Source organism: Triticum urartu, chromosome 7A (assembly GCF_056163025.1).
Source record: "Triticum urartu cultivar PI428250 chromosome 7A, HENAU_Tu73, whole genome shotgun sequence".
Taxonomy (NCBI): Eukaryota; Viridiplantae; Streptophyta; class Magnoliopsida; order Poales; family Poaceae; genus Triticum; species Triticum urartu.
The window spans coordinates 49301678-49328262 of record NC_141879.1 but is presented as its reverse complement, the minus strand read 5'-3'; the positions used below and the strand labels follow the sequence as shown (position 1 = coordinate 49328262).

The following is a 26585-nucleotide window of genomic DNA, read 5'->3' as shown; positions in this document are numbered from 1 at the left end:
TGGTTATAGATGATATGTCAATAAGATATAGATAGAAGTTGATTCTATTATTATCTTTGCTCCAACAACTATAAATACATGTCGGGTTACGACGACGGACATGAATCATGGAGCAGCAGGTCGTTGATGATATCAGGACTATCTCAACCTGAGAGCCGACATGAATATCCGCATTGCAATGTATAGTACTCCCTCTTTTCCAAAATAGATGACCCAACTTTATACTAACTTTAGTACAAAGTTAGTACAAAGTTGGTTCATTTATTTTAGAACGAAGGAAGTATTGGCTAAGTTCCACGGCAAGCATTGCCAATGAACGCTCGACCAGTTCGCACTTCAATATTGCTTGGCTATATTCCTCATTCCTCCAAGCACTGCACCCCGTGACTTGTGCGTGGCATACAAGTTCAAGAGAGCAAAACTTTAATGAAAGAGAAAGAATCAAATTAAAGGCTATCACTAGCCTGAGTTTTGTTGGTTGGATAAAGAATCAAAGATGGAGAAAGAGTGATGTTGTCGATATGCTAATCTAGGACCATTCTGATTGATCACTTCCTTAAAGAAAGACTCAGGGTCCCCTACCTCGTATGTCATCATGCAGGGTTGTCCTTCCTTCACAGTTACTTCATATTGTGCTGTGTGAACCTAGCTCGGTTAGTGGCTCAAGCTTAGCTCGTTTGGCTCGTGACCTGTGAGGATGGTTTAACTTTCTGAGCATCGATGGTGAGTTCAAATATTCAAAATATAAACAGAAAAACTAGTATATGAAAATTAGAACATGCATCCATAAACACAAAGAACATAAATCGAACTCGTAGGTCTGACAAAATATACCAAGTGGTACCAAGGATTTTTGGATATCAGCCACTATTTTTTATTAACAGCCCTCCAAATGGTTTTTCGAAAGGTAAGCCCTTTGTGTCTACATCGCCACGACCATTTTTTTAATAAAACAACGAAAAAACCATCAAAGATGTTATACAAATGACAAGACAGGATAGTAAACTGACCTATAATAAGATTACGTGACTCATTCTCATATCCTATTACCGAACCTCCCAAACAATTTTAAGGTTGTGCGGCTGTCTTCCATTGATTGCACCAAAATCAATGGACACCCTGACCTCCAAGTGTTGCAGAAAACACCACATGCATACGAATCCAGCCGCCAAAAAATAACATGTAAAAAATTGGAAGCAAAAAATATAACCAACAAATTTTGCTATCTGGGCAAAATGAAAGGGTACACCCGCCGAAAAAATAGGGTCAATGGACAAGAAGGTTTGCGTTACCAGAGTGGTCGTCCACAGCGATCAGTGAAGTTGTACTGCACCTTCGACTTGCTAGGAAAACGAGCTACAAATTATGAGGGTCGGCTCGACTTGATCAAGACAAAACCAAGCCAAGCCGGCTTGAGCAATCACACGTCTTATGCTGATCACAAGGGGTATGTGTTCTTTTCCTTTCGAAGGAAAAGCAAGCTAGGTACAGATACTTGCCTTGAGCATGCCATAAAGAACAAAGTCCTGGCCACGCACATGGACATGGAGACATGTAGAATTAATGCATCACCAGCTTGCCTGCGGCCCGTGCAAAACCGATTTGAACCACACACGAAGCGACCGGACGGCGGAGGGAGGAGAAGCTAGCGATGGCGGAGCTCGCGTCGGGCGCCGTGAGCTCGCTACTGGGCGTCATCCGCAACGAGGCGCAACTTCTGGGCCGCGTCCGGCAGGACGCGCAGTTCATCCGGGAGGAGATGGAGAGCATGAAGAGCTTCCTGGCGCACCTGGAAAGGATGGCGCCTGAAGGCGGCGATTACGACGAGCTGATACGCCCGTGGATGAAGCAGGTCCGGCTCCTGGCACGGGACTGCAACAACTGCATCGACCTCTACCTGTCCCGCAGTAGCCGCGATATCCATCGTGCCAGGGGTGGCCTCAGGCGCTTCGCCTGGTGGTTTCCCTGGTTCATGCAAATGATGGCTGCGCAGCACCGCACTGCCATCAAGCTGCGTGCGCTCAGGGACAGGGTGCGTGACGTTGGCGAGCGGCGTTTGAGGTAATGTAGCACCTCTACGTCTTACCCCTTCTGACAATGCTACCCTAACACTTTCAAAACCAAGGGAAAAAAGCGTGCTGTAGTAAAATAGGGCCGGCCTTAAATTACGCTATTAACATGTTATATCACACTATAGCATGTTATTAGCGAGACTTTGTTCACTGATTTATTTAATGAGACAATTCTCAAAACGATATGGCGTGCTGTTTTCTTGAGTGCTCAAAACACTAACTAATACTGGTATTTTTTCTTTTTACGGTGAGTAATAGTACTAATTTTGGGTAGATCCTCCCTTCTCTCAATCCACGGTGGGCTATCTAACGTTTGCCAGGTTAGATTTATTATTATGTATTCCTACATCTAATTTATGAAGTTAGTATGCCTATTATTAAAAAGACACATATATAGAAGTAATAGATTTTTGTAACCAAAATAAACAATATGAAAACCTATAAGGAAATGCGATTTTCTATGGACATTCACAAAAGGGCTAACACGACTTTTATTTCCTTACTTTTTACACAATCACTCATCAATTTTTTCTAGCTTCTCCCCTTCACTATCACATTGACAACGCCATTTTTCTTTGCTATGGGTCATGTTTTCTTTGTTCTTTTCCGTTTGAATGTAAACATGTGAATACATCTAAAACACATCATGCATGCCACCTCAACAAAAATGCCAGTTGGAATGCATGATACCTCCTATTATATTCCCACTGTGAGCAGCCTTAGTACTGTGCCTCTCTCCCGACAAAATTCAATGCTATGAAACATAAATCAAATTGATAATTTTACTTTTGGAATTTCTCTCAAATTTAAAATGTATAATTGCTAATAAAAGTATGTTGAGATCTGGCTATTATGGGCTTCATATGATGTACTTCTGAAACACATATTACTACATCGCAACAACAACAAAAATTGCACACTGATGGCGATGCTTGACATGTATTTTGTTCTTTTGATTTTACATATCTAAGTTTTTATAATTAGAACCCACATAGTCAAAGATTCGAAGGGTAAAATGTTGGCATTTTATTTCGCATATTTCTGATAATCACGGCTAGATCCGTATTTTATATGATCACTATATAAATCTTCTAAATCGTAGCCAGTTCCATGATTTAAGACATAATAAAACAATAACCTCATCATTAACTTTATTTCTGGGTCTCCAAAATAAACTTTATTTCTCACACCTAGGATCGGTACCACTTTAGCTGGCAGTCTCTAATGAATGTGTGTCTGGGTGGTGGTGCGCAGGGGCGCAAAAGGCATTTTTTTGTCTACACCATGTATGAAAGTATATTGTTTTGAAATTTTCTTGAACGTGTTTATGTGTATTTGTGCATGTAGAAATTTTTTTCCCATTTTTTGCGCTGTGGAAAATTTGTTTTTTATAAGTCCTCAAATGCACCCGTCAGCCAAAATGCATTTGTGCATGTATATCATTTACAGAAGATAAAAATATATATTACAGAACTGATCTTCTCTTAGTGGTTCTTTGGATAGCAAACAATAATGATGGATTTATATAATACAAGATTTTAGTATAGAAAACGAGATTTCAGCCGCGAGCAGGAGGGGTGGTTATAAAATTGGGTTTACTTCTTTTCATGAATAAATAGTTTATAGGAAAACTTGCTTGGGTTGGGAAAGTGTTAAATAGCTCTATACACTTCCTTGTTAGGACGATTCCTGCCTACAGTGTTTGGAAATTGGAATAGAGAAGTTGAGACAAGGAATAGAGGATTTATCCAGGTTCGGTCTCTCCAAGAGGAGGTAAGACCCTACTCCAGCCTACATTGTTTGTATTCCTTGATTGCTCGCTGGCTATCAACGGGGTCATAGGAGACAAGTGATAGTTGGAGTACAAGTCTTCGTCCTTGCAGCTTAGAGGGTCAAGATGGTGCTAGCTAGATAGAGGAACACACTAGTTATAGGGTTTACTCTTTTGTTCGCTGGCCCAGGAGAGTCCCTGGCTCACCTTATATAGTCAACTGAGATAGAGTACATGAGTATGAGCTGCGTGTGATATTAATTAAGATGATTTCCTCACTGCTCGGTCGCCAGGCCCATGTATCTACATACCTCCCCTCATGTGTCTGACTTAGGTTTTGGTTTATGTCCCCTGGTCCATCTCGACCTGCCATGAGGTGGGCAAGACCATTCTTCTCATGATGTCCAACCCGCTCTTCATCGTGGTATGGACGATGTGGCATTTTCTCGTCAGTATCCCCTGAATGCCACATGAGTTGTCTCTGGAGAGGTCTTGTGGGATTTGTTTTTTTCCCCATAAGTACAAAAGTCATGTGACTCACCTTTATACAAACATGGGATGTTAGCGGAACAAAGGAAAAGTGCAATAAAGAAGCAGAGCTACTCGGCAAGGGACATGTATACCAAACACCGGGAATTCCCATGAAGTAAAAGTCCTAAATGGGATCTGGACAAATGGAGTTTGGGGCATCTTTGTCGAATAGGACTTTTGAGTAAAGGGTTCTAGGGAACTTGGGACACATGAAGGGCATAACACCATGTCTTGTGGCTCGCGAGGGAATGCCAATGTGGTCCTCGGTATAATGTATTTGGCCATTGGGGGGAGCCTTAGTGTCCTTGTGGGGATATATAGAGTATCCTCCTCACTTTTCGATCTAACCGACTCTCACGGGATCTGGGAACACCAGGGGTACATTCCCTGTCCAGATGACTTCTTCACGCAAAGCGCTCGACATCTACATTTAGTTACAACTTATAAAGGAAGATGAGATCAAGGGGAGGGGACCTCAGGATACCCTCAAATGAGAATTCTAGGATAGGTAGTAGGGACTGACCTATATTTCCGGGTGACCCAATTGCTGGAGAGAGCGAAGCCGCAAGATAACATCATGAGTTGGTGTGAACATAGCCCAAAGCGTGTATGGTCTAGCTCCATGATGTGTGTGAGGGTAATAGATAGAGCCTCGTCACGCCATGTTGCTAGCATGACGTCCTTGTAGTGGGAGTCCATGGGGGAGGTGCCCAAGGAGGCTCTCAAAACATCTCCCTGTGAAAAAGCCTGAGGAGGTCCCAATTGGGGCTCCTTTCTGTTCCGATTGGCCAGAGCTGAAGGGGCACAAGTTATTCGACTTCGTGCTGGTTCTCGACATGGAGTAATGGTGGTGTCTTGTGGCATGCAACGAGTCAAACGGAGGATGTGATTCCCTGCAACCGGCATCATACTTTTGCCCCTAAGGCCACACACAAGTGTTCACGTGGGGTGGGGCATCGGTTTGTGTGCCCAAGATAGGGCTTCCTCCCCCCTATAAGTACAGAGCAGGAGAAGTTGTGGAGGTTGGTCCATTGCCCCTTGGACCTTTTTCCTTCCATCCCTTTTCCTTGGTTATCGCCATGGCTTCCCCTCGTTCCAGCATGGGGAGCACTACCAATGATCTATGGTCTCCAGCACCATCTAATGGTATCAGGGGTGACCTCTGACTACTTCTGGTGACGCCCGATGGGGCAGCCTTAGAACAAACCTGCCCCATGATCCTTTATGCAAGGGGGTGAGTGGCGCATTGGGGGAGTTTTGGTGCCATGTTTCTAAGGCCATAGTGCTCCCGACCATGAGGAGGATGAAGGAGATGGCCTAGGGGCTCTTCCGTGTTTCCCTGGAGAATTAGGGCCCCAGAGATGCATGCCCGCATCAGGACTCGTCACGTCATTGATCAAGAAGAATGTCACCTCATGGAACTGACATGTCCTGAGTTCTTCACGAGGCAATTTCTCGTTAAGGGCCTCTATTTTATTAGTTGCATCCATTTGGATGTCGCTCATTTGTATGTCACCTTCATGGAGTGGCTCCCCAAGATGGAAGGTGCCTCACATGCGTCCTCTTTAGGCGAAGTCTTAGGTTACGTACATTGGGTGAGGTTACATACAAGTCGAGGCTTGGCAGACCCTCATGTGTAGTAGAGTGGTTCACAATCTTGAGAGCTCACAACGCATCTTTTGTGTGGGCTTGTTCCCACGGTTGTGGCCCATGCCACAAGGCTCGAAGCTTGTTGGGCGGCTGCCACCTTGAGCTGCATGAGTAGTTGGTGGAGCTTGTCATATGCTTCTTACCCTTCAAAGATGTTGATCTCGTATATTGCGATGGTGGCAGCAATAATGTTTCCATGGGGTGAAGTGAACATCGTGGCTGCCATCCATTGAGTGGGTGATGCTCGAATACGTGCACAGTGCCTGCACCATCCGGTGTCTGCTCTTTGTCAACGAGGCGGGGCTCAATCGCCTCTTCAACGATCTCGAGGCAGACGATGACGACGCCCTAGACCAGCGTGTATGCGATGCCAAAATCGACAGGTCCGCGTCATTAGTGCCAGGGTGCACGACGACGAGGCCGGATTATCCGGCTCAATCGTCGACCTCACCTCCACCGGCAACATTGACGGCCAGATGGACTCGGAGGAAGAGTAGGACGCGGGACATGTGCCCACGTCCGGTGAAGAGTAGAAAAAATTAGGATCCAGTCCTTTTAATATGTTGCAATTATTCCACAAATTAAATAAAATATAATATCCACTTTTTATTTGGTGATCTGGCAGGATGTCCCCTACCGCTTTTGGTGGGCCACGTTGGAGTTGCTCTAACCCAAGTAGGATGTAGGATGACTGTCCCGATATTTACATGGTGTAGAGTTTGGCATGACTGACCTTTTATTTTATTTTTATTTTATTTTTATGTAGAAAACACAGGCAGACAAAAATCTAGTTTATGTACGAAAAATCAGGAGGAAAAAATCTCAACCATCAATCTTTCCGTTTAACATAAAATCAACAGATATAAAGACGTGACGTATGGAGAACTATGAAAGCCTCCGTCCTTTAACATTACGTAGTATAGTAAGTAGTAATAATAAAGATTCTAAAAAAAGTAGTAATAATAAAGAGGTAAAGATTCTGAACCAAATTTGTAAAGTTCCATGTTAACTTTCTTTTAGTTTCTTTATTTGTGATGAAACCTTCTTTTACCTTTTTTTTTTTGTGAAGAAACATTCGTTTAGCTTGCAACCAATTTACTCTTTGTCCGGACTTTGAAGAAAGTAGATCAGAACACAAATATGGTTATTCGGGTGATACCCTAGAGTGGCCTCTGATGGTCGTCCATACGGCTTACTGTTTTACCGGGGAAAATCGTCCATTTTTCCGGTCCGGTACGACAGTTCCTTCTACTACTAACTATTTTCCACGTGTTACAGGTACAACGTTGAGCTCCCGGCGAGTTGGGCAGGAGCGGGGCAGCTTCCTGCAGGGACTGAGCTCGCGGTGGCGGCATCATTGTTGCCACCGATGCATGTGGCCGCATCATCCACTGCTTGGGGAGGCAATGAAGAAGATGGCGATGATACAGTTGCGGTGTATCATTCTGTTCCAAGACGGGCATTTTTCCAGCCTCCTACGCCGGAGGACAACGTTAGGGCGAAACTCTCTGACTGGATACAGAATGTTGCGCAAGGCAACCTTTATCATGAGAAATCAATACCATCAGTCGCTGTTGTGGCACCGGATAAGGAAGAAACCTTGGCTATCGCAATTGAAGCTTTGGCTATATGTCACTACACAGGCATGCGCGGTATCGTGGTGAACATCCCATTAGTGCACTTCTACTTTCAAACCCTAAGAACCGAGGACATTCTCTTCTATGTCCTGCGGGAGCTGCAGTCTGCCGAATCCCAGCGCCAGCAGCTGGAGGGTCAAGTCCTGGGAGAGGAGGAGCAACATATTGTCAATTTAAGAAAAAATGTCATTATTTCGGAAAAAATGAAGCTGATTAAAAATATCACAGAAGACATCCAAGGAATGAAGGTTGACATTCAAAACAAGTTGTCAGAGATCAAGTACACTATTGAACAAATGAAGGGTGGCCAGCTGCAGCTTGACCTGGAACAAATGAGTCACGACCAACTGGACCTGATGGAATCCGCTAAAGATGAACCCTTGGGCGTCCTCCTCCGAGCGTTGTGGGTGCTCAAGCTCAAGCAAGTTGAAGGTGCGCCAGCTACTAAACAAAACCAAGAAAGGAAAGGAGCCGCACGTCCGCATGAAGACATCATCAAGGAAACGGCCAAGAAGCTTAAAGAGCATATGGAAGACGAAGCACCCGCAAAGCTGAAGCTTAGACAGCATATTGAATATGAAGAGTGCGCAAGCACAATTTGTCTCAAGGAAGCCCAGTATGAACACATCCTAAGGGAGGTCTTCCCCCCGGTGACCAACAAGAAGCCCCCGCAGACCCGGGAGCAAGCCACCGCCGTCAGCGTTACTGGCCCTATTATATTGGTCGAGGACCAATTCAAACAAATGATCCGCAAGATCCTACAGGAGCTGCAGGATGAAAAATATGTGAAGGAACCAGATACAGCTGAGCCGCGGGAAGGCACTACAAGTCAGGGTTGTAACCCAGAGGCTATTACTAAAGAAGCTATGAAGATTGGAGAAATCCATTGGAAGATAAACGAGCAGCTTAAGATCAAAGGGATCATGGATAGAATTAATGGTTGTTTGATGAGGATGGGACCCCATTATCCTCCAATCCTAGTTATCCTAAAACTAGATCATGACTATGTATCTGGGTGGGAGGAGACAAGAAATGCTTTCAGCTGGATGGGTTGCATAGCCGGTGCACTGATGTTGACCACCACAGTAAATACATCAAGAGCGAAAGAATATTGCTATCCGTCGCGGGACCCTATTGATCATTCTCTTCTTGGCCTATACCGAGATATTGTGCTCGAGCTTACAAACCGTCGGACAAGTCAAGACAGCCCCAATATTTTTCTTGACATCTTGGAAAAGTGCAAGTCACATGAATTCTGCATGAAGATATTTGTTCATGCTTTGTGTGCGAACCCCAAGAGGAGCAACGAAGAATTAACAAGGTTTAACATTACACTGCAGGCTTTAGAGAACTCATCTGAGGACATTTATATGAAGATGTTGATGTTTTGTTACAAAGATCTACCAAAAGAATACAAGTCTTGCTTGTTGTATCTAGCTATTTTCCCTCAACGACAAAGCATCAGGCGATCAACTTTGATAGGACGGTGGATTTCAGAAGGGCTGATAACCAAAGAATTTTGGCCGAGTTCTGTGCATCGTGCCAATCGGTGTTTCGAAGTGCTCCTCGACCGGTGGCTTGTCTATCCTTCTGATATTGGTGATTCAGGGCAAGTAAAGAGTTGCATAGTAGGTGATCGAGTTCATCGATTCATTACCAAGGTCGCCAGAAAACAACAGATTATTGAAAGACGCGTGTCACATCACCTGGCGCGTCACTTCTCCATTGTTAATGATCTTGAACTCCGCAGCTCCGATACAATTCAGACATTCTTTGAAAAGCTCCCTGAAGAATCATCTGGAGCATCACTTATAAAGGTTCTAGATCTTGAAGGTTGCCGGTGCTTTGGTGAGAAGAACCAACGCTACCTTAAGCACATCTGCAGGACGATGTTACTGCTCAAGTTTTTGAGTCTAAGGCAAACAGATGTTACCCAGCTGCCTAGTGAAATAAACAACCTCCGTGAACTGGAAGTATTGGATATACGACATACCAATGTGCATGAGTCTGCAATAGTGAATGTCCTACTCCTGAAGCTGAAGTGTTTGCTGGCTGGTCCCATTGTTCCGAGTTCAGAGCCAGCTAGTACTAAAATATGTTATGTTCCTAACAAGATCGGAAAAATGTTAAACCTGGAGGTATTGTCCAATGTCAAGGCACGAAACCATCAAGTTTTGAAAGATATTGGAAAGCTGTGGCAGCTGAGGAAGCTTGGTGTGGTTATTGAAGACAACGACAAACTCATTAGGAATTTGCTTCGGGCTATCAGTGACCTGCATGTGTGCCTCAAGTCTCTGTCAATCACTCTTCCCATGACTGAGCAAGATCCTTCCTATGAAGATTTTTCAAGTACTGGTCTCAATTATTATAAGCAACCTCCCAAGCTTCTTCTTGAGAGTCTAAGCATTACTGGAACCACAAAAAAGGTGCAACTTCTTCAACAGCTGACCAAACAAAATGACTTCTTCCAACTTGCGAAGATAACTCTAACCGGAACCCGACTGAAGCAGGATGATCTGACGGTCCTCAGCCAGTTTCCCAATATAGTTTGTCTCAGGCTCCGGGACAAAGCATACATCGATGACAATCTCACCATCAAAAATGAAGAATTCAAAAATCTCAAGTGCTTCCTTGTTGAGGGCTCCAACATGACTGGCATCTTCTTTGAAGGTGGAGCCGTTAAGCTTGAGAAGATCATTTTGTGCTCCACTGATGGCCTACAATCGCTTACTAGAGTCGAAGACCTTCCGGAACTGAAGGAAGTCGAGATGAACAACAATAATAAGCTTTCATTATTTGACAAGGCCGAGAGAGTTTCCAAGGTGACTCTTTGTGGTACCAAACTGAGCAAAGATGATCTGAAAATGTTTGCCAAGATACGATATATGCGCTGCCTAGTGCTGAAGGAGAAAGCTTGCGTTGAAAACGAGGTTATGTTCTACAAAGATGAGTTCCCAAGGCTCAACCTTCTCATTGTCGATGGTTCTGCCATCAGCAAGATAGAGTTCGCCAGCGGATCTGCTCCTAAGCTCGAGAAAATCATCTGGTCCTTCACAAGGGGCATGGTGGGGAGTCTCTCCGGCATTGGCAACCTTCCAAAACTGAAGGAGCTCGAGTTCAATGGCGATTTGATCCCTGATGAGTTGAAAGAAGCAATTAACAAACATAAAAATAAACCCAATCTTATATACAACAAACAAGAAAACCAATAGCAAGAAATGGGAAAGGCCGCAAGATGCCCATCCTGCTGGAAGAGCCAGGATTGATGCTGCAGGTGCCGTTCCTATCATATCCATTCATCATCAACTCCCGTCCCATGGTGTGGTTTGTGTGTGCTATTTGGCTTGCTATTGCGTGTTTCTGTCCACAGTGCACGCGTTGGCAGATATATATACTGTATCTATGTATGTCAATCGACTGAGTTTGTGTCCCTGCTACTTGTTACAAATTTGTGCCTTGTAACTAAGATTGAGCATATGCAATGGTGTGTACGGGTGTGCCCTCTAACTAAGACTGAGAAAATGTGATGGTGTGTTGTTTATGCTCATGGATTTGGATGTCTCTACTGCCTGAGTGAATGACTACATGGTGCGAGAGTTAAATTAAACCACTTGTCTCCAGGTTGCCAAGTGGTTCATCCAGGAGACTGTAGACATATAATTTGCAATACGATATGTTGATTGCGGTGCTGGTGCACGTATATATAATACAAGGGAAGGCCTCTACCTCAACTATACAAGACTAGAAGGTGGGCCACAACTCCAATACATGTGCAATACAAAATATATACTCAACACCCCTCCGCAGTCGAAGCATCGTTGGAGACACAGAGACTGGACCGAAACTCCTTGAAGATGGGAGTAGGCAATCCCTTAGTCATCACATCAACAAACTGTTGCGTCGTCGGCACGTGGAGAACCCGAACACGGCCAAGGGCAACCTGCTCGCGCACGAAGTGAATATCAAGCTCAATATGCTTCGTCCGTCGATGGTGCACCAGGTTGGCGGAGTAGACAAGAGTGGCCTTGTGAACATCACAAAGCAACTCCTGGAGCAGCTGACGTATCCAACAGCACTCGGCCACGGCATTAGCCACGGCACGATACTCTGCCTCAGCGCTGGAGCGGGAGACCGTGGGTTGCCGCTTCGATGACCAAGAGATCAACGAGGGCCCAAGATAGACGCAGTAGCCTGACGTAGAGCGTCGTGTGTCGGGGCAGCGAGCCCAGTCAGCATCCGAGTAGGCCACGAGGTCAGTGGAGGAGGAGGCCGTCAGGGTGAGTCCCAAGGACATGGTGCCGCGTATGTAACAGAGAATACGCTTCACCAAAGTCCAGTGAGAGTCACGCGGGGCGTGCATATGGAGACACACCTGCTGAACAACGTACTGTAGGTCGGGGCGAGTCAGCGTCAAGTACTGTAAAGCATCGACGATAGAGCGATAAAACGCTCAATCAGACGCGAGAGACCCCTCCAGAGCAGAGACCTTCGCCTTCGTGTCGATGGGGGTGGGCGCCGGCTAGCAATTAAGCATACCGGCACACTCAAGGAGCTCGTGGGCTAACTTCTGCTGATGCAGAAAGAAACTGTCAGCCCGACGGATCACCTCGATGTCGAGAAAGTAGTGCACGGGCCCCAAGTCCTTGAGGGCGAACTCATCACGAAGACGAGCAGTCAGCCGCTGAAGGAGATCGGGGGCGGACGCCGTGAGGATGATGTCGTCGACGTAGAGCAGCAGATATGCAGTTTCAACTCCCTGATGATATACAAAGAGTGAGGCATCGGAGCGAGTGGACCGAAAGCCTAGAGAATGCAGGAAGGCTGCGATACGCTGGTACCAAGCCCTAGGCGCCTGCTTCAACCTGTAAAGAGAGCGGGAGAGCAAGCACATGAAGTCGGGGTGCTCGGCGTCGACGAAACCAATAGGCTGCTCACAGAACACCTGCTCAGCGAGATGACCGTGCAAGAAGGCGTTGGAAACGTCCAACTGATGCACATGCCAGGCGCGCGGGACGGCCAGTTGAAGGACGGCGCGGATCATGCCCGATTTCACTACTGGGGCGAAGGTGTCGGTGAAGTCCACGCCCGCGCGTTGCCGAAAGCCACGAACCACCCATCGAGCCTTGTAGCACTCGAGAGAACCGGGCGGGCGAGTCTTGTGGCGAAACACCCACTTGCCAGAGATGATGTTGGCATGAGGGGGTCGGAGAACAAGCTGCCACGTGCAGTTGCGCTGCAGGGCGTCAAACTCCTCCTACATCGCAGCCAGCTAATGGGGATCCCGAAGGGCGGCACGAGCGGAGGTGGGGATGGGTGATGGCGTCGATGTCGAGGTAGTGCACGCATACTCGTCGGAGGAGTAGCGCGTGCTCGGCCGATGCACTCCTGCACGGGCACGGGTGACCGGGCCGGCGAGGGCGTCGAGTGCCGCGGCAGCGGGGCCACGGCCACAACAAGGGCGCCCGCGGGGGCGGGGGCCGCGGCCACAACAGGGGCGCCCGCGGTGTCAGGGACGGGGCCCGTGGCGTCAGGAGCCGCCACGATGCCAGCCGAGCCAGCCGCGGAGGAGGTGACGGGCGAGGTCGAGGTGGAGCCCGTCGCAGGAGTAGCGGCGCCGGCCGGGGTGGCGGGTGTGGTGCCTGGGGGTTCGACCTCGGGCGATGGAGCCGGGGCCCCGGGGCCCCGGTAGGACTCAACCTCGGGTGAGGGAGTCGAGAACCCGGGAGGGGGCGGCAGAAGGCGCCGGGCCCGGGGGGAGCGCCGGGGGGTGCCGCCACGCATCGCGCCAGGTAGGGGGCGCGGGGTCCGGAGCCAAAGGAGCCGCGGCCGGAGGAACCTAAAAAAAAGGGAACACCGTCTCGACGAAGTACACGTGCCTCAAGGTGTACACACGATGAGTGACAGAATCATAGCACCGGTAACCTTTGATGTTGGGAGGGTAGCCAAGGAAGATGCATGGGACGAAGCGAGGTGCAAGCTTGTGTGGCGTGGTGCATGCGGTGCTGGGATAACAGAGACACCAAAATATGCGAAGACCATCATAGGACGGTGTGTACCGAAAAGAAGGTGGTGAGGGGTGTAGTTCTGCCAGGGACAACACGGACGAATGTTGACTAAGAGAGAGGCGGTGGCGAGGGCATTGGGCCAGAACCGAGCGGGCACGTTAGCGTGAAAGAGCAACGTGCGAACGCAATCATTAAGAGTGCGGAGAATGCGCTCGGCGTGGCCGTTCTGTTGTGAAGTGTAGGGGCAAGTCAGACGAAAGGTGGTGCCGTGAGAGGCGAGAAGTGAGCGAAGAGCGACTTTGTCAAACTCTTTTCCGTTATCAGTTTGGAGTGCAAGTATGGGGCGACCGAACTGAGTGGTGACGTAGGAATAAAAGGTGGTGAGTGTGGCTAAAGCATCGGATTTACGAAGAAGAGGGAAGTCCACACATAATGAGAGTAATCATCTAAAATCACCAAATAGTATAGATAGCCCGTGTTACTCGCAACGCGAGACGTCCAAACATCACTATGTATCAACTGAAACGGAAAAGTGGAAACTGAAGTAGACGCACTAAAGGAAAGACGCACGTGCTTGCCCAAACGACAAGCCTCACAAGTATGCTCGTCGACCTTATTACATGAGAAACGGCGGCGTTGGGGTGGCCCAAGCGAGCATGCCAAAGGTCGACGCCGACGGAAAGAGCGGCGGGTGTGGAAGTGGAGGCGCCGGCATGCATGGGATAAAACTCGTCAGGGCTATCACATCGGTGAAGCACCATCCAGGTACGGGCGTCCTTCATAGAAAAACCAACACCGTCAAATTCAACAGTAAGAGGATTCTCACGAGTAAGACGACGAACAGAGACTAAGCTAGTGACTAAGTCAGGTGAAATAAGAACGTTAGACATAGTGATAGGTGTGGAACTAGAAGGAAAACTAGTGCTACCGACATGGGTGATGGGTAAAGACGAACCGTTGCCTACGGTGATGCGAGTGGGAGTGTGAACGGGAGTGGAGGAGGAAAGGTTACCGGGATGAGCTGTCATGTGCGCAGTAGCACCCGAGTTCATGTACCAGTCGCCTCCACCGCCATAGTTGCTCGGCGACGGCGCCGAGTGTAGGGCGGCCAGGAGGGCTAGGTCCCACGGTGCAGATGCCGGCGGCGGCAGCTGGCCTCCATAGGGTGGCGCCTGGGCGGGCGCGCCGTAGCCACCGAGGGGTGGCGGCGCGAGTTGGGCACCGTAGGGCTGGTAGGGGGCGCCGACGAACGCCTGGTGGCCCGCTGGACGGGGGCCAAGGAGACCCGGTGCAGGAGCCTGCGGGATGGGCATGTGATAGGCATGGACGACGCCTGTCCACGGGTTCTGCCCGGAAGCCCACGGTGGAGGCGGCTGCTGGAAGTGGGGCGCCCCCCTGCGCCCTGCGGCTGCTGCTAGCGGCGGCCCCCGCCACCCCGCCGGTTGCGCCGGCCCCCGCCACCTTGCGACTACTGGGGAGGCGTTGGGGGCGCGGGCGGCAGAGGGTAGTAGCCGGCGGGTGCCGGTGGCGCGGACTAGCGGGGGGCGGCCAGAGGAGCAGGGCCGTCGCGGGTGGTTCCGGCGGCGAGAGCGGTGTGCTGGACCCGCTGCTTCAGCTCGTCATCCGACACTCGTCAAGTTTGAGGTACGCGACGACACGCTGGAAAGTGGGTTGCGGCAGCAGGGTGAGGTTGGACGCTGCGTTGCCGAAGTCTTCATTAAGCCCGACGGTGAGGGTGCTCAGCATGCGGTCATCAGAGACCTTAGTGCCGATGTCGCGAAGCTCGTCGGCGAGCATCTTGAGCTTCATGCAGTACTCGTCGATGGTGGAGTTGTCTTGGTGACAGCCGAAGAACTCATGTTGCAAGAAAACAAGGCGCTGAAGTTTGTTGTTGGTGAAGAGCGTGTTGATCTTGGCCCACACGGTGCAGGCATCGTCGTCCTCAGCGACGACCGTGTGGAAGATGTCCTTCGAGACCGTCTGATAGAACCAACGGATGATCCTGGCGTCGATGGCGGACCACTCCGAATCGCCGCGCATGTACGCACTATCCATGGAACCGTCGATATGCTCGGTGGGATAGGAATCGCGGAAGACAAAGTTAAAGTAGGTCTTCCACGCATAGTACAACGTGCTGGAGCTGTCGAGACAGATGGAGACTCAGGCCTCAATATTAAAATCACCGATGGCGACGGCAGAGGGCTCGGGACCAGCAAACGGATTGAACGAGTGGGTGGTGAAAGAGCCGGGGCAGGAGGGCCACGACATGACGGCGACGTGCAGATGGGTAGACGCATCGGCTGGCTAGGCGCGCGTGGGACAGAAGGAGACGGCGGCGCTGCGAAGACTACAGCGGCACGACACGAGATACGCAAAAGACCAGCCAAGCTGGCTAAGCAGCTGGATGGATTCTTAGTCTAGCTAACTTGTGCACGCGTTGGACGAGACGACGAAACACACACGCGAGAGGACGCGGCTGCAGCGACACGGGACGTAGCGGCTCAGCGGCGTGGGACGCGCCGGCGGCAGCGGTGCGGGACGCACGAGCGGAAGCGGTGGTGGGGTGCGGCGGCGGCGGTGGCAGTGGCGCGTGGAGGCGCGGCGGCGATGGCATTCTAGGGTTAGACCGAAAAAATGATTTTTATGTAGACAAATAATTTATAATACAATATATTAATTAAGGTGTTAATGCACGTATATATAATATAAAGAAAGGCTTTTATCTTAACTATACAAGACTAGAAGGTGGGTCACAACTCCAATACACGTGTAATATAAAATATATACTCAACAGAGACAAACGATCTTCTGAATGTGATCCCATATAAAATTTTCTGTGGTCTATTCTGCGCTCTTTGTTTTTTAGTTCCTGCTGCACACGTGGCCGAATCCCACACCAAACTTCCTCCAATCTATATGGGATATTCATTGAGTGAAATGCGCCATTAGTCCACGAACTTAAACTGATTGCACACTTTAGGCCAACAATTCGAGAAGTGATCTGATTTAATCTACAAACTCGTTGATTTAGTCAAATAAGGCCAAAACCGGCCTGAGAGTAAAAAAACCGGCCACATGGATGCCATGTCATCCTTCGTTGCCTGCTGGTGATTTCACTATGTTTTACAAGGGTCTGTTTGTAAATTGAACAGCTTTTTCTCACAACCATGCTAAAGGGCGTTCGGAAGGGAGAAAAAATAATAAAAAAATTGCATTGACCAGGACTTGCACCTGGGCCGTTCGGAGTTTTGCACGCCTTAGTTGTTTTGAGTGAAAAGTAAAGAACAAGAGAGTTGAATGAAAGATATATGAATGAACAGTTATTCTATTGATTGAAGATTGGGGTATTTATACCCAGTTTACAAGGCGGTTACAAAAGGAGGCAGTTGTCAAAAGTGGCACCGACATAGCAGTGATTAATAGTTAATTAACCTAATTAATTAATTCCTAACACTCCCCCTAATCAATGCTTGTCTTTGTGAATATACATCATCTTGATAGACTCCTCCTAGTATGTATTTGCCTTGAACGTTCATCATCTTCATCTTGAAAGTCTCCTCCAAAAACCCTGTGGGAAAAATATGAGGAGAATAGTGTAGATATGTTGCTAAAACTCCTTTAAACCCAGTGGGAAAAATAATAAGGAGAAAATGATGCAACATATAATGATTATTGTCTCTTGATAACTCATATGATAAAAACCTTTGAAGAAGGAGAAAAATCATTGATGAGTTTAGAGAACAATTAATATGTCTTGAGTACTTTCTTTAAAAGCCCCGATAGGGAAAAAAGAAAGTATGGCATGCCTCGTTAAAAATCATTATGAGAAACTTTGAGAGAAAACTCATAAAGGAAAAGAGTGCGACTATATATGCCATCAAAAACTCCTTTAAAACCCAATAGGAAAAATATAAGAAGAAAATGATATGACATATATGAACACTTGTATCTATATTGTCTCATTAAAAACCTTTATGAGAAACCATTAGGGAAAAACTCGTGAAGGGAAAAAGAGTACAATATATGTAATCTGATGTTTGTTAACAGGTTATACTTTGGGAGATTACTCCCCCTGAACTTTGCAAATCTGGAGGATGTCTCATATCAATTACATTGACATGATCATGACATTATGAATAATATGTCGGTTTTTCCAATATTTTGTTTGCAAACTGTTTCATCACTTTTCTATAATTCATGAGGATAAGTGATCTCGAGCAATGTGCTTTGTGATATTGCTCTTCATATAACCTGTATGTATTGAGTAATACAAGTGGTAGCATCTTGATAAATCAAGTTATGTTACTCTGATGAATCTCAACCACATGGTTTTGAGTGTGGTTAATCATTCTGCTAAGCCAACCATATTTTCAATGCCTTTAGATAAAGTAATTATGTCAGAATGATAAGGGGAAGTAGCCATTAAATTCTATTTATATGAATTCCATAAGAAGGCTATTCCATCAAATTCAGTCATTGATATGGCTTTGTTGGGATCAAGTAAAGAGCCAATATCATGGTCAAATCTTGATTTTCCTGATGGAATTGTTCAAGATTTATTATGAACTTGAGATATAAGTTAATATTCCTCATATCGACCATATACGTTTTGTTGGTGTGATATATCCACATTGAACTTCTCAAATATGTTTTGGATATATGTAGACTGATATGTATTCTTGAGAGAATGCTCAAGTTGTAAACTTAAGCTAAATTTGGTTTAATCCAAATTTTCCGCCTTGAGATGATTTTGTATATGTTTAGGTCTTGTATAGACATTGATGATGAAGTCATCGATATACACTAAGTGATATAAGGAAAACAAATTTTGGATTTCCTTATTAACACAGAAGCAATTATCATTCTTTGAGTAATCCCTTTGAAGAAGGAACTCATTTAGTCGGTAGTACCATATGATTTCCGACTATTTCAAGTCATAGAGTGACTTTGAAGTTTTACACAAAATATGCTACGATTTATCTTTGGATTCGGAATTTTAAGCCCTTCAGGAACTTTAAAATAGATATCCGAAATGAGTGATCCATATGAGTATGTAGTCACTGCATCCATTAACTGCATGGTATTATTCGTACTGCCTATGATATTTAGTATCGAAACATAATTCCACTAATACCAGAAGGGTATGTCACATCGTGATCGATGTCGGATCTCTGCGTGAACCCTTTTGCTACAAGCCTCGCTTTCTCACCACCTCATTGACTTTGTCTATGAATGAGAAGTTTTTAGTATTCCATATGGAAGATACTTATGAGGAGTAGGTATTACTGCAGTAAATACCACTCATTTGTTGAGCGAGTGCTATCCTTCATTACTTGCTTCCTTTTTATGTGAACCAATATGAGTGCAAGAGGCACTCTACCATGGATTTTGGTTCTGGGCCCAAAAGGTTTTAGCAATTTGAGAAGAAATATATGTCGACAAATGTAGTCTTTAGTTTATATGATTCTGATGGAATCATTGAAGTTTGTGGATAAAATATGTACTCCTTTTTAATTCCTTGTGATTTCCTACAACAAATGGAGTCAAGGTGTTTCGATGTCCCGGCACCAAAACATTTGTGCACCTTTATGCCGGGCATTGGATGATGAGCATCCAGTGAGGTGTCTTTCAACTTGATGTTGAATTACATTTACTAGTTGAGGATGTGATTTCCTCTGTTTCCGCGGAAGCATATGAGAAGTTATATCTCGTATTGTCAGATTTTCTCCCCTCTTGCTCTCATTTGGGGAGAAGAGTGGTTTATAAGGTACCTCCACTCTTCTGACACTTTACTGCAGGAATATATAATTTAGTAACACCTTGTCATCAGTAAATGTATGTGGCAGATTTGCAATGTGTTGCAAATATATAATTATCTAAACTTCTAGTTCAGATTCTTTGAGACGTGGATATAAGGATTGAATGTTAATAACATTTCTAATTTATTTTTTTCGGCATTCTTTGTGGTACTTATCTCCCCCTAATGCCGAAAATATCCTTATTGCTGATGCAATCAGCGTACGGACTATGAATAATTTTGATTGACGGATAAATTATTATTCCTCACATAGATCCCCGATTTTCTGTGAGTGCCCATTGATGTATGCTGGAGTGGTGATATCGGTATGTAACCGAATTATCGCAGATGGGAAATACTTTGTTGATTTCCACGTAGTTACTACAAGGAGAAAGTAGTATGAAATGCAGTTGGTATGATTTAGATCATACTTACGGTGTGTAAGGCCATATGTGTCCAGCAAGAGGCTGGTAAATTTACAATTCTTTAAGATTGGTCATGTAATTCATTTCACTATCTTTATCTTTGATAAGAAATTTAGTTAAACCATTCTGGGTATGTACATAGAGTACAAAAATATAATCGGACATTGCTTGTGAAATGATTTCAATGACATTGTCCATTCGAATGGGTTTTTCGATCCTGTTTTCAGGAGAATTTGCTCCTACTTTGATAAGTTGAGCAATTTATTTAGTAAGATCATGCATGTTTGTGTGTGATAAGAGACACACTTGAAATCATTTTATAAATGTTCCTATGAGTACCATGAAGTATCTAAATAATTCCACATAATGGTTAACTAATCCACATATGTCTTCTTAATGTATTCAAGGAAGATTGAGTGGCTCATTTAGAATTTTAAGGTGAGAGTGCCTTAAAACTGATTTCCCCTATGGCACATGTAGTGCACATAAAATCTGATGATTTGGGATATTTTGCAACTTGTTAAGTTGTGACCAACAGAATTGTCAATAATTTTCTAATCATCCCCAAACCAGGATGGATAAGTCTATCAAAATAGACATTTAATTTATTAATATTTAGAAAATTATTTCGTATGCAACAATACTAAGTATGAATTTAACCATACTATCAAATTTATTAAATATTGTATCCAAGTGATGGGATATTGAATATCCTACTACATGTAGTAGTACAAGTACAGGTTAATGCTATTTTTGGGAATAATTAGGAGATTACCTAAGGTCTCCGATATTATTGAGTGCAAATGAGTTCATCCTCCATTTTCTGCACTAGATTTTGGTCCTCCTTCTGATCAAGATTCTGAGAACAATTCTTTACCAGAATCTGGTTGTTATTTGCAAATTTTCAAATTTATCCCATTGAACTTATTTGCCTTTTAATAAATTTGTGATGTGGTTCGACCATATGTTTGAGGGCTTGGTAATCATAGGTACAATATTTATATAACCACGCATCTGATAAACTTGAGAGTTGTCTTTTGATCATTTGAAAATGACCGATTCTTATTAAGAGATAATTCCGTCTTTGGTTGTCTATTAGCCTCCACTTTACTTTTGAATTTCACATGGTTCTATTTTGCGACCATGAAATTGCACAAAATACTAAGTACTAGCAAGAATTTCAAATAATGGAATAGAACCTGTTGGGTGAATCTGATGATTTGAAGAAATTCCATGTTTCTTCATCATGGAAAATGGTAATACCATCATATGAGCATGTAAAGGGTATTAAGGGCTTTTTCAACCAGATTTACATATGAAAATATTTGATCATTGATCTCAACTTGAAGTTGATTAAATGACAGAATTGTGATCTGCGGTAGACTTGAGGTCTTGAAACATGAATGGGTGATCATTCGCGATGTGCTGATGGCAGCATGTTTCTCTTAAGTAAAATATTTGAGATGAATAAATATTCATCTATTATGTACTTAGTTTGAGAACTAAGTGAAGTTGGTGACATATAAATTCCGTATGTGCATATTTAGCTATCAATAGAATAGCCATGTGTTACATGAAATGATCATGCATTATTTAATTTACTTCTTGGAGTAAAAGATATATATGGATGAAATGATCTTGTTGAGCATAATCCACCAAGGTGATGCTTGGTGAACATGGGGTGTACACCTTCAAGTGCATGCGACGAAATCGTTGCTAATGTTTTGGGCTTCTTTCTTGTGGAAAAAGGTGTGACTTTAGAGTCACGACCAAAACATGGACTTTGTAATTTGAACATTGGTTAGGTACCATGTAAATAATAACCACAATGTGATGTGGATCTTGCAACCGTGTTTGAGACACTCGATCGTTGCAATAAATTATTGTATCCATCTTGACGAATGGACGAAACCATAATTAGAAATAGTGACATATGCTCAACTGCCATGTATTTAACCAATATAATAGAAGGTAATTACCATGCTATGCATATATTTGCGCAATTCTCTACAAGTTATTCAAGCAAAATGAGGCTTGAATTTGATATTGGTAGATAATACCATTCAACATGTAATGATCATGCATGAATTTACTATGCTAGTAAATAATTTTAGTGAACAACAACAATTGCTTCAGAGGAGCAAATTTTGGAATAGCTGATGCTTTACAACCATATGTGTAGACCTCAATTTATAGGATAACACTGAAGATAATCACCAATATGGTGTAGATCTCACAGTAATAGAAAACATAGTCTGACTTTTGCCAGTAGATGTTACAAATCCTATTACCTTATGTTATACTAAATGTATGAAATCACTTTGAAGGTAGTCATATGTCAGAGTGACATGATATAGACCTTGCAGTAATAGTGGATAGTCTGCAAAATTTGCAGTAGATGCCAGTATTACCTTATGATATCTTGACATAGTCACATATAATATTAATATTTGGAAGAGCACTTCGAAGGTAGTCATCTTATCAAAATAACAAGACGTAGACCTCACAATAATTGTGGATAATCTGCAAATCGTGCAGTACATGCCACCGTTACCTTGTGATTCACAAATAAAATTTAGGCATGTCATAAGAAGTATGTCAATTTATAATTCTTATTTGGATTTCATAAAGATTTGCAAAATAAAATAAAATAATGATTTATATTGCAAATTCATTGTCACAAAAATGCATGCCATAGGGAATATTTGCAGTAAAGACAAAGATATGTCTTATGTAGAAGTTGATAGATGATAACTTGATTAGCATATATATTCCAAGGCTGCTTTGCATACCGAAACAAGCCTGAGGGCTTGAGTGAGAAATATAAGTCCTCTTTGTTAGTAGATAAAATAGAAGGAGCAAAATGCAAATATTCCGATTGGATAAGGTTTCCCAATCTCATCTCTTGTGCGTGCGTGGTGGGCTGATGGCCATTCAGAGACCATCGCCATTGTTGACTGCTTAGGAACAACGCTCGCCGGCGTCTTGCGGCGTTCTGCTGCCACCGCTGCTGCGAGACTGAAGTCGTTCAGGAGGACGCCGATGCGCCGCGTGCCGGCTGTGCGCCCTTGCCTGTAGGGGACGCGTGCAACTACGGGGTGGATGTGCGCGGTGGCTGGGCTGCGCGCCGGCTATGCGCCGAGTGGTGGAGGACGCCGTCGTCGCCAAATGCGGAGGTACGCACGGCGGGGTTCTTCCCTTGTTTCCTCTGGATGTTTTGTTGATGGTAGTTGCGATGGACGACGAGATTGTCATAGTGGACGATGGAGAAGGGGAAAATGTGAACAACAAGTTTGTTCGTCATCTTCTAATCTTGTTCTTGATGTTGATTCTTCTTCTTGATTGAGGATTTCTTCCTCTTTCTGTTAGAGTAGCGATCAATCCATCTCACTACGAGCATACGCCAGGTGAAACGATTTACAAAACAGAACAGTTGTTAGATCTGTGATTGATTGCAAGAAGACAAAAACAAATTGAAGAATCTCCTGATCCACTTTTCCTCTTTTGCAGAAGCATGTCCATTGATTCCTGCCATGGAAGGGTTGTGGTTGATCGAATCGGCAGCGATTGAAATTCTCCTACGCTGAAGCCGTGGGCGCTGGATGGAGTCGTCATCGCGAGTACAGGGGCAGACGCTGGCGCCGCCGTGACTAATGTCGCCATCCGCGCAAGACTCGATGCTGCAGTCCGCCGCGCGAGATAACGCCGGCAGCGCTGGGAATCGCGCGAGGCGTCGAGGAGGTCTGGCCTAATCGCTCTGTTAGGGCAAGGTGCTGATAACGTGTTTTGAGTGAAAAGTAAAGAACAAGAGAGTTGAATGAAAGATATATGAATGAACAGTTATTCTATTGATTGAAGATTGGGGTATTTATACTCAGTTTACAAGACGGTTACAAAAGGAGGCAGTTGCCAAAAGTGGCACCGACATAGCAGTGATTAATAGTTAATTAACCTAATTAATTAATTCCTAACATTAGTGACCACCAAACCAACACCACTTTTGCACACTAACATACAACTCAGGGTCTATATATATATTCACTTAGAATCAGAAGAAAAATAAATAAACGCGAGTTCTGTCGGACTTGAGCCCAGGTCGTCGGGATAGAAATCAGCTTCCAGACAGATACACCACGAACTCATTGATGCACCAACAGGCAGCCTACTTTATTTATCTTCGCAGATTAACAAACAGAAGGAAAGAGATCGCCTGATTGAAAAACGATCTGGAGGGACCTTCTGATTTGTTTTTTCTCTGTCATGATTCTATGTGAAAATATATCCTATGGGCAGCATGCTAGTGTGCAAACTAGATGTTGGTTCTGTGGTCAGTGAGGCAGTCCAAATTCCGAACAGCCCAAGTTCAACTCTTGGGTAACGCAAGTTTTTCTACTATTTTTTATGATTTGTGAGAAAAAACCGTCAAATTTATATATAGACCTCTGTAAAAAATAGTGAACGCACGATCAGTCAACGGAATAATGACATGGCATCCATGTGGCCGGTTTTTTAACTCTCGGGCCGGTTTTGGCCTTATTTGATCAAATCAATGAGTTTGTGGACTAAATCCCATCACTTCTCGAGTTGTTGGCCTAAAGTGTGAAATCAGTTTGAGTTGATGGACTAGTGGCGCATTTCACTCATGTGCATGCACAAAATAATCAGATCCCCGTCGCTGCATTACTTGCATCGCGAATCAAATCCATCAAGATCAACATCCTTTCTCTAAATATATCTGAATAGCATACGGATCGAGATCGGATCCGCTTGGCTGGCACCAACATACCCCCCCCCCCCAAACACGCGGAGCAGGGCGGAGCTCCTCGGCCGGCGGTCGGGCGGGGTAGCGCCAGAGAGAGGAGCTACGGGCACGACACGGCGGTGCCGGGGCTAACTATTGCTGCTCTGCGTAGTGCGGAGAGCTCACCATGCGGAGGCGAACGGCGTCCGTGCTTGAAGGTGGCGGCGCGCAGAGGGACGCCCGAAAGGAAGGCGCCAGCTCGGATCAAATCAATGAGTTTGTGGACTAAATCCCATCACTTCTCGAGTTGTTGGCCTAAAGTGTGAAATCAGTTTGAGTTGATGGACTAGTGGCGCATTTCACTCATGTGCATGCACAAAATAATCAGATCCCCGTCGCTGCATTACTTGCATCGCGAATCAAATCCATCAAGATCAACATCCTTTCTCTAAATATATCTGAATAGCATACGGATCGAGATCGGATCCGCTTGGCTGGCACCAACATACCCCCCCCCCCCCCCCAAACACGCGGAGCAGGGCGGAGCTCCTCGGCCGGCGGTCGGGCGGGGTAGCGCCAGAGAGAGGAGCTACGGGCACGACACGGCGGTGCCGGGGCTAACTATTGCTGCTCTGCGTAGTGCGGAGAGCTCACCATGCGGAGGCGAACGGCGTCCGTGCTTGAAGATGGCGGCGCGCAGAGGGACGCCCGAAAGGAAGGCGCCTGCTCGGACAGCGTCGCCTTCAGGGCCTCGCCCTATACAGCCGCCCCCGCCGCCAGCCGCCATGCTCTCCTCTGCATCGGGCCGACCACCAGCTCTTCGGCCACACACTAGTCACCCAGCCATCATCATCGGGTTCCTCCGACTGCCACCTCACAGTCTCGGCGGAGATTGGCTCAAGCGCGACGGCGCAGGACCAAGCAGGGGGCAGAGATGGGGACGAGACGGAGCTTTGAATGGTCGAACTTAACTTGTTTGACTTTATTTACCACCCGTCTCTGACGACTGGGCTCAAAAATGTCATTATGGTCCTTAATTTTAACCGAGTGAACAACTAGAGTTTTTAGAAACAGCCAACCAAATGTTGTGATAATATTTTGAGAATTTGCAGAACATGTCGTTCACTCCACATCAGCCGGTTGATTTTAACAAGCTAATCCGGCGCTTGGTCTGCCACGTGCTTCCCTGGGCCCACACATACACAACCTTATCTCCTAGAATTAGAAGCATCACATCGTCCGTAACGCTCTCACCAATCCCCTCCTATCGTGTTGCAATTGCATTTTTTTGCAATAAAGAATGTGTCGCATAATTTTTCTTGCAACAGAGATCTTCTTGTAAGAAAATACCTCAGTAAAATTTCTACAACAAGATCTTTGTTGCGAAAAATTCTGCAAAAGGACATTTGTTACGAATAATTTCTGCAAAAAAAATTGCAACAAGATCTCTCTTACAAAAAAAGTTGCAACATGATCTCTGTTGCAAAATGGTCAAAGAGACGGTCAATTTTTCCTGTTATCTGTAGGCGGACACGTAGCGTCGCCTTTTTTTTGAAACCCTAGCCACAAAAATGTTATTTTTAGCTATATATTCGTTAGTTCCAAGTACTACGGCTTTGGGAAGGCTGCGGCCAGTAGACATTCAAATTATCAAAGTACTATCGCTACTTGGAGCTTAATAACTCGTGTAGAGAACACGAGAGGTTAGCACCAATGCTTCCAGAAACCCTCGTGAGATCAGACTCCAAGTTCAGCCTTTTAGTATCAAGAGCCATGTCTTGTGAATTCCGAAGATACGTGTGCTACCTCAAAGGCCATTAGATCTGCTGGGTAAGAAATTGCTTTCTCCTGATGCCTCTGATTCCTAAGTGGTTGTGCTATTTCGGTTATTCTCTTGCATGCTTTCTTCCCTGCTCAAGTGTTTGTCACCGTTGGCATGCCAATGAAAAGAGGAGT

The 26585-nt window shown here is 45.4% G+C and overlaps 2 protein-coding genes and 1 long non-coding RNA gene across 3 annotated transcripts; 2 read left to right on the top strand and 1 right to left on the bottom strand.

Annotated features, from left to right (window-relative positions):
- Positions 1 to 1539: 1539 nt before the first annotated feature.
- On the top strand, positions 1540 to 11297 carry LOC125520709 (uncharacterized). The gene is made up of 2 exons (XM_048685695.2): positions 1540 to 2061; positions 7303 to 11297. Exons 1-2 carry the CDS (start codon positions 1652 to 1654, stop codon positions 10871 to 10873), a joined length of 3981 nt encoding a protein of 1326 aa, XP_048541652.2. The 5' UTR covers positions 1540 to 1651; the 3' UTR covers positions 10874 to 11297.
- Positions 11298 to 15277: 3980 nt separating this feature from the next.
- On the bottom strand, positions 15278 to 15706 carry LOC147957590 (uncharacterized). The gene has a single exon (XM_087531776.1). The coding sequence runs from the start codon at positions 15704 to 15706 to the stop codon at positions 15278 to 15280; it is 429 nt and encodes a 142-aa protein (XP_087387902.1).
- A 6966-nt stretch (positions 15707 to 22672) lies between these two features.
- Positions 22673 to 23745, top strand: LOC125520671 (uncharacterized). Its single transcript, XR_007288785.2, has 2 exons — positions 22673 to 23064; positions 23399 to 23745. It is a non-coding gene; the product is annotated as an uncharacterized LOC125520671 (long non-coding RNA).
- The last annotated feature ends 2840 nt before the right edge of the window (positions 23746 to 26585 follow it).